At 43.8% G+C, this 13,433-nt stretch overlaps 1 protein-coding gene across 1 annotated transcript in view; it reads left to right on the plus strand.

The window, feature by feature from the left end:
- LOC133124110 (vang-like protein 1) overlaps positions 1–13,433 on the plus strand; it is a 69,842-nt gene that overhangs the window by 14,768 nt on the left and 41,641 nt on the right. The window contains exon 2 of the mRNA XM_061235009.1: positions 5,294–5,558. Coding sequence (XP_061090993.1) covers positions 5,488–5,558 — 71 coding nt within the window. The 5' untranslated portion in view covers positions 5,294–5,487. The remainder of the gene's footprint in view (positions 1–5,293; positions 5,559–13,433) is intronic.

The raw sequence follows: 13,433 nt of genomic DNA on the forward strand, positions 1-13,433 counted from the left end.
CTGGTATTGTTTTTTAACTAGATATGTAGTCTTGGATAATAAGCAATAGTATACAGAGTTTCAGTGATTGCTTGTCTGGAGTGCTCGGTTTGGTCTTTGATGGAGTGCCTCTTATCACTGAATGTTACTGTAACGGGGAAGGGGTGCTGGGCATCAAACTTTTTGCATAACATCTCATTTCAATTACAGACAAAAGTGAAAATCTTGATCCCAGTGTGTTTAAGAATCTGTATAGGCCTACCTTGTCACACTTCACTTCTACTTGCATTTGTCAGTATTGTTACAATCTGTATGCCTATACAAATAACACTGTAGACTACATTAAGGTTGATTGTTATCATCCTGCCTAAAATCACAGAAAGCACTAAAAACAATGGAAAACATGGAATTGTAAAAAATGGGGGAAGTCACAGAAATTGGAAAAAAGATGGGAAAACTAATGGAACTCACAGAAAATCACAGAATCCGTGACAAACACCCAGCCTTTACCATAGGTCAACGCTGTACTCATTTGCTGCACTGTATTCCCAGTCAACCTCTATAATGTACAGGTATGGTGAAGATTGAATATGGAGGTGCGGAAATTGTATTTCTGCTGGGATTAACATTGAACCTGCATTCTGGTCCACTGCTCTTATTGTGTGTGGGCTGTGGAGATGTCGCTTTTGTAATGTCTCCCTTGGGAGAGTTGTGGAAGGAGCTTTCTCAACCGAGGACAAATAGTGAACTGAACCTCAAGGTTTTGTGCAGACGCACTCAGGCCTTATGAACATGAATTGTTTGGCCCACGTTTGTTTTTTCTAATCCGCTCACAAGCGTCTATTTGTCCTCGTCTTAAAGCCATTGCTCCCGTTCTTTTCGTTTCCTGCAGACGACGGTTCCCTGCTTTGTGCGTGTGTCTCTGGGGGGCTGTTGAATCCTTTCCGGGGAATCTCTTCTCACAAGGGACCGGGCTTCCAGTCCCCACTGTTCTCAAAGCCGTACATCACCTGCAGTCTCATGCTCCCCCCACACAGGCCCTTTGTGTGCACGGTCTGTCATTCTACGGGCGTCCTGCTGTTTCTGTTTTCTAAAGACGTCAGCTCGTACTTTGGTGGCCCGCTACGTGTGAAGGAAGCCGATGCAGGAATGGGGCCTTTTTTGTTTGACATTTTCCCACTGCACTGCAAAAAAAAAAACCCACACAAACAACTCTGAACAAGTCCAGAAGCTTCAGAGGGACACAGAGGAGCGCTCCAGCTTTTATTCCAAACCCTGTGAGCTCAAAAACGTCTCTTGGTGAAATGCTGTTTGTATTTTTTTGTGGAATGAAGCATTGGGGGGTCTGCTGGGGCTATGAGCGTGTGTCTGACTCTCTAATCCTTTACATTAGAGTGTGTCTGTGCTCAGCTCCATCACCCAAGAGTTCACAGCAAAGTGTTTCAGGATTTAGCTTTCTGCCACACCCTCCTTTATCAACCCTTTTCCTCTACAGATCAGCACACCATTATAGATCAGGACACTGCTCTATAGATCAGCGCTCTGCAATACAGATCAGCACACTGCTCTACAGATCAGCTCACTGCGCTACAGATCAGCTCACGGCACTCCCGTTCAGAAAGAACACTGCTCTACAGATGAGCACATAGCATTACAGAACCGTAAAATGCACTACATTATTTTGCACTACACTCCACTCCTGTACTGGACGTTGCTGCTCCACTACATTGAAGCTTTGCCGGGAGAGCAGCACTGCAGATGTAACTGTCAGAGCTCTACACAGTGCGCATATGACGGGTGAGATTTGTTTCTCTGTTCCACGCGTCTGACAGAGGATCCTTCAGGAAGGTGGAACCGGCTCTGTATCACAGCGTGAAATCGCATTTCTTGTGTCAAAGGAGCTAGTGAGCGGGGCAGAGAGAGAGGTTGTTTTTTTATATATTTTATAGGGGGTTGGTAGGATGTTAGGAGTCCTACTGTTCTTGTAGTTGTATAATTCTTTTGGGCGAGGGAACATTGATATTCTACATGACGGCAGGGCTGTTAAAATCAAAAGCAGGAGCTGCTCCTGTTCTGGGATGTGTAGGGCACCTTTATATGGTAGCAGGATTGAAGTATTTCTACAGTAGCAGGGTACATGACTTGGGGAGATCGGTTTTACTCTGCACTGGATTGTATTTAGGCGGGAACACTCTCCTCTCTCTCTCTCTCTCTCTCTCTCTCTCTCTCTCTCTCTCTCTCTCTCTCTCTCTCTCTCTCTCTCTCTCTCTCTCTCTCTCTCTCTCTCTCTCTCTCTCTCTCTCTCTCTCTCTCTCTCTCTCTCTCTCTCTCTCTCTCTCTCTCTCTCTCTCTCTCTCTCTCGGGCGGTGAATGTCATGACCAGTGATCACTGTGTTATTGAAAATGCATCCGGTCTAATAATAAACTCCAGGAAAATCGGGCGTGTCCAGAGGATTGTTCCGGGGCAGTCCGCGATGTCGGCGCCTCTTCATTAGCAGTCGTTAACTTCTGTCTGATGAAGTGACTCGACTGGCCATCACTGTCCCTGATACAGCTCCAGGCTTACGGCCAAAACACATCATCCGTGAAAAACTGCAGTGGGAAATGCGAAACATCCTAGGAGATTCAGGGAGGAGGCCGACCACAGGATTTACATAATTTTGGCATGAGAAATTTTAATCTCAGTGACCAGTGGGTCATTAATAAGCGTTATACTATTTGGATAATCCTTCAGAGCCACTAGAAGAGGCAGGCAGACGTGCCACCTAACCAAACGCATAGGGACGTCCGTAGAGATGGAAGGTCATGGAAAGTGCTTAAAAGTCAGGGATAGCTGCCTAATTAAAAAGCCTTATTAATGCATCCTTACTTTTGCTACAGTTATGTCACTCATGATAAGTCTTGAAATATCAGGGTGGTCATCGTGCTGGGGTTTACTAGTTTTATGTCAGTCATAAGAGTGATGCCCTATAGCCAATTTTTGCCATGACCATTGTGCCAAAAATAAAACCTCATACACATCCATTATCAGTTCATGGAAAATAACCTTTCAGTGGACTTAAAAATAATAAGGAACACAGGGCAATGGACAAATGTGCTGTGCTAGGAACGTTTCCCTTAATTTCAGGGAATGCTCCGGGGACCCATCATGTTACTGGGGCTGCCTGTATGTGTTGATGTGCATCTGCTGTCCATCTTTCTTCCTTTTCCTTTTCCAACCAGAAACAAATAAAAAAAACTACAAGATGCAGAACATACGGTCACACTGACCTCTGCCTCCATCGCTTTTGAACCGAGCCAGCCCATGTGCCACTCAGCCTTGTGGCTGCAGCTCACAGGGTTTTCTGTTCATCCGTGAGCTAGGGCTGCCCTGAGCTTTCCTCTCGTTCTGACACCATTATGTCATCTGTTAATGAAAAGTCTGGCCTTTTCCAGAGGCACCATGGGGTGGTTGAGGGACTAAACCAGTTCTGGTAGCAGATTTAACAGCACTGACCAGGGCGCATATCTCTCACATGGTAGCTCTTAGATGCTAAGACGAGCAGATTTTTCTCTGGTCATTCAGTTTTACATCTCAAAAGTGCATAAGCTTATCCACGCTGGTGCTTTAATTGTGATCCTGCAGAAATGACTTGTTTCTGGTGCCTGTGATTATAGATGTTTTTCAGTTGTTCTTGAAGAATGAAATATTCCTTCGCAAAATGAATGCAAACCCCCTCTGCGTATACCATGCAAGTTTGGTCCATATTGCTAAAATGGTGGATGCGACGTGGACACATCATTTATGCTACAATTGTTCAAGATGCCAAAACACCAGCAAAGTGTTCTACGTCTGGCACTTAGGTTGTCATTGTCGAGTGGCTCCTGGAGAGCACTTCTGATATGAGTTTTATTTGATGAAGTCCCTCATTCCACTTCCTGTCCTCTCCCCACCAGCTCTGGCTCTCTTCTGTTTTACCTCGGGATCAGACTTAATAATAATAATAATTATAATAATAATAATAATTATTATTATTATTATAATATTAAACTTATTACACGCCTTTCATTGAGTGAACAATCTCAAAGCACTACATACAATATAATAGAGACAGGAAGATCAATAGATTTTATTTTCAAAAAATGATTGAAAAGCAAATAATAATAAAACAACAGTTTTAATTAAACACATTCCTAAAAAGATGTGTTTTAAGCGCAGATTAAAAATTGTTCAGAGTCTGATGAGCTCTTATACCCCATTCTGACCAATGATCTGTGCATCCATCCAGGGTAAGATGGCAGCTGTGTGGAGTCCAAACTCTGTAGAAGGAACAGGGTTTGCTCATTTCCGCTTGTACAGCACGGAGTCACCTGACCTTCCTTCTCATACGCAGCAGGGAATGGCAGTTGGCAGAACAAGACTGCATGTATGATGTGTGGAGCGTTCTGGCGGGAGCATAATGGGCTAGCATCACAGTTCCACAAAACACACATGTAATGTCAATTTGGTTTACAAAGAAGGACGTATTTAGAAGTACCTGCATAAATAGTGGAGTTAAGCATGCAGGCATCGTGTTGGTGTTTCTGCAGGTGTCTGCAGGTATTGTGTGGGTGGGTAAAGTGCTAATATTGGTCTGACCTATGTGGTGTGTACATGAGGAAGAAATTTCCCACAAATGCCAGCTGTTCGCTAAATGGCCGCCTACACACCTCTGTTTGACCGGTGATTTTTTTTTTTGTTTTTGTTTTTTCAGCAAAAATTATGTTAACGGAACAATTTGTCTCCCCCCTAGCCGGCTACTTCTCGCAACTGGCTGGCTGCTCAAAAATTTTGGGAACACCCTGAAGAACATTATTCCGCTCTTTCTGCAGCAGGGGAATGAGATCACACAGAAGTTGAAGGGGGTCTACCCTTCTGCTGCTGTAGCCTATCCACTTAGGAGGTTTGACACATTGTGTGTTCAGAGTTGCTCTTCTGCATACCACTGTTGTAATGTGTGGTTATTTGCGTCCACTGACCTCTCTCATTAACAAAAAATTGTTTTACGGAGAACTGCTGCTCAATGGATGTTTCCCAGGAGTTCCCAGGATACTCAAACTGCCCTGTCTGGCAACAACAATCATTCCACAGTCAAAGTCACTTAGATCACATTTCTTCCCCATTCTGACATTTGGCCTGAAAAACAGCTGAACCTCTTGCCCATGTCTGTTCGTATGCATTTAGTTTCTGCCACATGGTTGGTTGATTACATATTTGCATTAACAAGCTGGTGTACTGGTCTACCTGTGGGGTTAAGTGAGTGTATAATTTGCCACCCCTTCTCCATTTTGACAGGTTGATGTTTTCTCACGGGGAGCCTCCAGGGTTGAGTGCAACGTAGAACCCTAGCAGCACACTCTCCGCCAATCTCCTTCCGGAGCTCCGCCCCCCGCCGATAAGACCGCCCACAAGCTCCCCCTGCGTCTGCCAGGCGCCAGGCCCAGCGACAGACACGCCCTCGGCCAATCGTGGGGCAGGACGGCATCACCATGGACACGGAGTCAACCTACTCTGGCTATTCTTATTATTCTGGCCGATCTAAGGGTTCACACCGCCATGGGTAAGTCCCTCTCCTGACCTTTTCCATCACCTCTCCTTCTCCCTTTCTCTCAGTCTGTCTCATACTCTCTCTCCCTCTGTCTTTCTCCCCCTCCCAATCTCACTCTCAGTCTGCATCTCTGTCTGGCAGTGTTGTAATTTGTCTATCATTAGCAGAATTACGATGGCAGACAGGTTCAGGAAAGGAGCACAACACTCTGAAGTTGTCATGGCGACGATGCTTCCGTTTGTTAAGCTTTGTGGTCAGCACTGCTGGCTGCCACACACCTGTCCGTAGATGTCCCCTCCAGCCAATCGTGAGCGGGTTCTACCACACGGGGCTGGTTGACACACAGCGACACCCCAAACCCCGGATGTAGCCCCTCTCCTCTCACTTGTTGGAAAGTCAGCAGTTGCACTTGATTGGTCACCACCCCCTCCCCTCTTACCAGAGAGTGTGGATAGATTTTGGTGAGGGACCGGAGTGTGTGCAGTTCAAACTTTATATCGAGTAACAGTGGGGTTGGACCGCTCTCTCTACAGCTACTGTTTCAAGGTCACTCTCGAACCCTCTAATACCACTGGCAGAGGACGTCTGGTCCCCACACCACAGACCCTGGTCCTCACATCACCACAGAAACAGAGGAAGTGTCTGGTTTCCCTGCAGAGTCTCTGGTGTACCTCGATCCCGAGAACAAATGGAATTATGTCCAGGGCTTGCGATGGGGTGGAGGTGGGGGGGTTCAGGGTAATCCATTTAGTTGGACGGTGACATGCACGAGTAAGAGCCTCTAGGTTTGCATTGTGAACTAATTTGTGGGCCAGAGGGACTCACACACACACACACTGTCTTCTGTTTGAAGCTGCTGTCTACTTCTGGGTTTTCCACTTTTATTCCTTTATTCCTTTTTTTAATGTATTCTTGGGGGAAATGAAGTGAGATTACAGGTTTGCCCACATGCTGCACGTCAAAAGAAATGCTTTCTTGGCCATTTCACATCAGTGAACAGCAAACGGGAATAATTCAAACACTCACTTTCCATGCTCATAGTGCTGTAGTAATGTGTTTATCTTAGCACACTGCTTTTACATGGAAAAGCGTCACAAACGTGCTGATACAGAAGGGTATGTCAGCTTAATTCAGCTCTGATGTCGTTATAACCAACCCCTTTAGGCCTAAGGATGTGTGTGTCTCAGGTCTGGTTGTCAAAATGGTACGGTGTAACAAATATTCACTGCCTGTCAAAAGTTTAGGGACAGTGACACGTTTTTTTTGAATGTGTACTACAGTACTTTGAAACAATGAATATGAGGTTAAAGTGCAGCCTGTCAGCTTTAATCTGAGGGGATTTGCATCCATATTGAGTGATCCTTGTAGAACGTACTGGCCTTTTTATAAATAGTCATTTCAGGGGACCGAATGTAATTGGACTAATTAACATAATCTTAAAGTCATATTTAGTATCTGCCTGCAAATCCTTTGCATTCAGTGACTGCCTGTAATTGATTGACATCACCAGACGCTGGATATCTTCACTGCTGGTGTTCCTGTTTGTCATGGGGTCTATTTGCTGTCAATCATGTTTCCAGCAGGAAACACTGGGTCAGGACAGGTGATTGACTTGACCCGTCAAGAACATTCGACTAAAACACCTTGGTTGCTTTAGCAGTATGTTTGGGTCACTGCCCGTCAAAAGTTTAATATTCATCGAATTGCTATTTTTTCATGTATTTTTCTTTTTTACAGACTCTAACCTCTCCTGTTCTTGAGGCAAGCCACAGAAAAGCTAACTTTGGATGTATCAGAATGAATTGTTTTGTACATTGCTAAGAAGAAAGAATGCACTGGTGAGCATCGTGACAACCTTGTAGACCATGGAAGACCACTGTAGATTGACTTTTAATTGTGATAATATCATTTGTTTGCATCTTGCAGCAAACCCTCTGAGATCATGCAGGTGTAGTCTTCACTTTATCGTAGTCTTTGAAACATCTATACTACATCTGTTGCCAAAGGGTTTAAAAGTCAATCTACAGTGGTCTTCCATGGTCTACAAGGTTGTTACAATGCTCACCAGTGCATTCTTTCTTCTTGGCAATATACAAAACAATTGATTCTGATGCATCCAACATGTTAGCTCTGTCTCTGATCGACTTATTCAGATTTTTCTGTGGCTTGTTTACTGGCATTGTTGAGAGACATACTCCAAATGCGAATGCCACACAATCAAATCTCGACCTACAGCATTCTTAGCTTTCTTGTGCATAAACGAATGATGCAGGCACACAGTTGGCCAAGAAACAGCTGAGCAGCCAATTGCCCAATTAATTTACTCCTGTAAAATGGGGGACTATTCACTATATACAAATGGCTGTAATTCCTAATTCCTACCTATTCACTCACATGAAAGCTGACAGTCTGCATTTTATCCTCAAATCCAATGTGCTGGAATACAGAGCCAAAGCAACAAAAAAAAGAATTCACTCTCCGCAAACTTCTAATGGACAGTGTTTGTGTACATGGAGCATGTACAAGCAAGGCTTAAACAAGAGCAAGGCAGCATATCCCATTTAAACAGCAGGAAGGTGTGTTGACTCATCTCTGCTGCAGGAAACCCTGTCTGGCCAGCTCAGTCTTCAGGTGCCTAGGGCTGTATTATCTTCTCTCCATATTTACTGCAGTTTGATTATGTTATGGACATGCGAGCATAAAGGAAAACTTACAGGAAGCGTGGATGTTTTCATTTTTGGAGGCTTTCCAAACAATGTTTTCTCTCTTTAAATGGGGGAGGCTGCTAGACTGTCACTAGTTTTATGTTGAACAGAGCTTATGTGTGTGTATGTGTGTGTATGTGTGTGTGTGTGTGTGTGGGCCCGGGGCGTGGGTGTGCATCTGTATTGATCTCCTCTAGATGCTCTTCAGCCCAAGTCCTTGTCAGGCTGATAAGGTCACACTCTCTGGGATGTGTAGTTCACTGTGAAACCGGCTGCACATCGCAGATGCCTTTGAAGAACAGTCTGAATCGTTTCATTCGGCTCCTGTGGGTATGCTAGGAAGAAAGAATATGTGTGATAGAGGAGCTTTTTGCATTGTGAGAAATAGCATGTAAAAATGTCAAATATTCACATGCATATTTCTGTTCACGGGCATACGAATGCCTGATTAACTGGATTTTAAAAAGTGGGGTTATGCGCTAGAACCCTCAGTGAGAGGTCTCGTGAACGTCTGCATTGTATTGATAATTATTGGATACTGAAATGGCACATTAGCTGGTGCTCAAGTGGAAAATTAGGTCTTGATTTTTTGAATGCCAATGAACTATCGTTGGACTAGCCGTGAATGGGGGCTCAAACAAATTAACGAAGTGTGCTCTGTTGTAATCCCTTTTTCTGGAACAGCTAGGGCAGAGGAGGTCCCAGTGCCCTACCCTCTGCATAGACTGAGCAGCGGCTTTGAATCCATTTGGATAACTTCCACCGTGTTCTGGCTTTTCTGTGTGTGTGTCTATGTCTGTGTGTGTTTGTGGGTGTGTGTCTATGTCTGTGTGTGTGTGTGTGTGTGGGGGGGGGTGTGTGCGTGTGTGCGTGTGTGCGTGTGTGCGTGTGTGCATGTGTGCGTGCGTGCGTGTGTGCGTGCGTGCGTGTACGTTCAGTGTTCAACTGCGTGATAGACTGACTCACTCAGCTGACTAAGTGTTGTGCTTTGTGCGTTTCGCCTGACAGCAGCATTATCAGTTGGGGAAGACAGATTAGGCTGAAGCCCCTCACAGATAATGGGCTCGTGTTCACACCTTTCACTCGCTAAACGCCAGCTTTCTCACACTCCCTTTGTGCGACAAAGCTAACGGCCTGTGTTGCGATTGGCTGCCAGAAAGGAAGTGGTGCACTCTGTATACATCCCATCCAGGACATTTTGTAGAATGTCTAATCATTAAAACCAGGTTAAGATAAGATATTCCTTTATTGATCTCCTGAGGGGAAATTCACACGACACAGGCACAGCAGCATAACAGTACATTTAAGAAAGAAAAACGGCTACATAATGGTAATAAATAAAGTGTAGTAAGAAATTGTATATCCAGTGCTTAGTGCCATGATGAAGTGCAAAACTAATAATAATAAATAAATAGACAAAGTGACGTGGTTGTAGGAAAGTGGCATATGCATTGTCCATGAGTTATGTACTATCAATGTACAGCAATAAAGTGATTGAACTGTTACGGAGAATGTGGGGGAAGAGGGCTGTTATGGAACTGATGGCTGCTTAGGTGGATTACTTCTATGTTTTAGAGTCAGTTCCTATCTGTCCTTGGCAGGGTAGAATTTTGAGTGTGGAGTATGACGCCATGAAGATATTTAGAAGTTTGTTACTTTTTCTGTTACAGGGACAGTAAAATATGGACATTTTGGATGATGGGTTAGTTCTAGGTTTGAGGAGCACAGTGTGATCCCCGGCTGGGAACTAGAGCAGCGATTAGAGGGGCAGTGATCTGGCGCCGAAAGTCCGAGTGGGGCTCGGGCTCCCCATCCCGCAGGTGTACAGAGGAGGAGATTTCCGCTCTGCAACCCGATACGGACGAGTGCCTGCTTCGCAAATAAAGGGCGGTATTGTAATGTTTGAGGGCCTGTGCCATGGAGGGGTGTCTGCAGGATGTCGTGCCTGCCTAGGTATGTCGGTTACCTGATGGTCTCGCACCAAGCCAAAATTTTCCATACCCTCCCCCCTGCAGAGAAAAATTTTTAGACCTTGTGCTTTCAAAAAAGAGAGAAATGCTTTCCAAAATGACATGTCTTGTGTGCCTAAAAAATGTGGTGTCGAGAGAGAGAGAGCGAGAGAGCGAGAGAGCGAGAGAGAGAGAGAGAGAGAGAGAGAGCTATTGAGTAGTATAACACTCTCGCTCCGTCTGACCCAAAGGAGTGTGCTTAAAATGTTGTACACTGAGACGCTGGTTCAGTTCTGAAGCATTTAGCATTAGTGTTCACTGTTTTTTTGTTTTGTTTTGCTTTAAACAATCCTCCATCTCTCCCTTTTCTCCCAACATTCTCTGAATGTGCCACTGTGGCACACCCACCCAAATAGCTTTGCAGCGAAAGTGCTGCGAGCACAGATCAGATGAGAGGCGTATCTCTCTCAATGACACCGGATGAAACAGGATGTGCTGTATGGCCTGTTCCCTTCATTACATATTCTTATGTTGTTCTAATAGCTTTTAAAACACTACTCCACACAGCATTCTAAACACTACTCCACATAACATTCTAAACACTGCGCCACATAACATTCTAAACACTGCGCCACATAACATTCTAAACACTGCGCCACATAACATTCTAAACACTACTCCACACAGCATTCTAAACACTACTCCACATAACATTCTAAACTCTACTCCACACAGCATTCTAAACACTACTCCACATAACATTCTAAACACTGCTCCACATAACATTCTAAACACTACTCCACATAACATTCTAAACACTACTCCACACAGCATTCTAAACACTGCTCCACATAACATTCTAAACACTACTCCACACAGCATTCTAAAGACTGCTCCACAGAATATTCTAGACACTGCTCCACACACCATTATGAACACTACTCCACACAGCATTCTAAACACTACTCCACATAACATTCTAAACTCTACTCCACATAACATTCTAAACACTGCGCCACATAACATTCTAAACACTACTCCACACAGCATTCTAAACACTACTCCACATAACATTCTAAACTCTACTCCACATAACATTCTAAACACTGCTCCACATAACATTCTAAACACTACTCCACACAGCATTCTAAACACTGCTCCACATAACATTCTAAACACTACTCCACACAGCATTCTAAAGACTGCTCCACAGAATATTCTAGACACTGCTCCACACACCATTATGAACACTACTCCACACAGCATTCTAAACACTACTCCACATAACATTCTAAACACTACTCCACACAGCATTCTAAAGACTGCTCCACAGAATATTCTAGACACTGCTCCACACAGCATTATGAACACTACTCCACACAGCATTCTAAACACTACTCCACATAACATTCTAAACACTACTCCACACAGCATTCTAAACACTACTCCACACAGCATTCTAAACACTACTCCACACAGCATTCTAAACACTACTCCACATAACATTCTAAACACTACTCCACACAGCATTCTAAAGACTACTCCACAGAACATTCTAAACACTACTCCACACAGCATTCTAAACACTACTCCACACAGCATTCTAAACACTACTCCACATAACATTCTAAACACTACTCCACACAGCATTCTAAAGACTACTCCACAGAACATTCTAAACACTACTCCACACAGCATTCTAAACACTACTCCACAGAACATTCTAAACACTACTCCACACAGCATTCTAAACACTACTCCACACAGCATTCTAAACACTACTCCACACAGCATTCTAAACACTACTCCACATAACATTCTAAACACTACTCCACACAGCATTCTAAAGACTACTCCACAGAACATTCTAAACACTACTCCACACAGCATTCTAAACACTACTCCACATAACATTCTAAACACTACTCCACACAGCATTCTAAACACTGCTCCACATAACATTCTAAACACTACTCCACACAGCATTCTAAAGACTGCTCCACAGAATATTCTAGACACTGCTCCACACACCATTATGAACACTACTCCACACAGCATTCTAAACACTACTCCACATAACATTCTAAACTCTACTCCACATAACATTCTAAACACTGCGCCACATAACATTCTAAACTCTACTCCACATAACATTCTAAACACTGCTCCACATAACATTCTAAACACTACTCCACACAGCATTCTAAACACTGCTCCACATAACATTCTAAACACTACTCCACACAGCATTCTAAAGACTGCTCCACAGAATATTCTAGACACTGCTCCACACACCATTATGAACACTACTCCACACAGCATTCTAAACACTACTCCACATAACATTCTAAACACTACTCCACACAGCATTCTAAAGACTGCTCCACAGAATATTCTAGACACTGCTCCACACAGCATTCTAAACACTACTCCACATAACATTCTAAACACTACTCCACACAGCATTCTAAACACTACTCCACACAGCATTCTAAACACTACTCCACATAACATTCTAAACACTACTCCACACAGCATTCTAAAGACTACTCCACAGAACATTCTAAACACTACTCCACACAGCATTCTAAACACTACTCCACACAGCATTCTAAACACTACTCCACATAACATTCTAAACACTACTCCACACAGCATTCTAAAGACTACTCCACAGAACATTCTAAACACTACTCCACACAGCATTCTAAACACTACTCCACATAACATTCTAAACACTACTCCACATAACATTCTAAACACTGCGCCACATAACATTCTAAACACTACTCCACAGAACTTTATAACTGCCGCTCTGCAGCCCCACTTATAGTATCATAACCTCTTTTGCACTCTTTTATAACCGCCCTTTCAGTCTGTGTCATAATCATTTTCATAACCACTGCTCCACTGTCATTCATGTTAAGGGATGAGTGCACATAGCCGAGCATCGCAGAGGGCCTTGGGGGATGTGTTCTGAATGGTGACCCTGATCACTAGTCCCCCATATATACCCAATCACTACTGACTAACTGTGCCCAGTCTGTTATCATCATTATTTCAATTATCATAGCTAAAATAACAGCAGTCAGTATAATGGCACTCATAATTTATTCTTAGCTCTTGCTCACATATATTAACTCCACTTGTGTGGTTTCACTGTGTTGCGGACATGTAGCTGACGATTGGGCTGATGCTGTTAATGTGTAGCACAAATAACCACACATTACAAC

Source organism: Conger conger, chromosome 3 (genome assembly GCF_963514075.1).
Source record: "Conger conger chromosome 3, fConCon1.1, whole genome shotgun sequence".
Classification (NCBI taxonomy): Eukaryota; Metazoa; Chordata; class Actinopteri; order Anguilliformes; family Congridae; genus Conger; species Conger conger.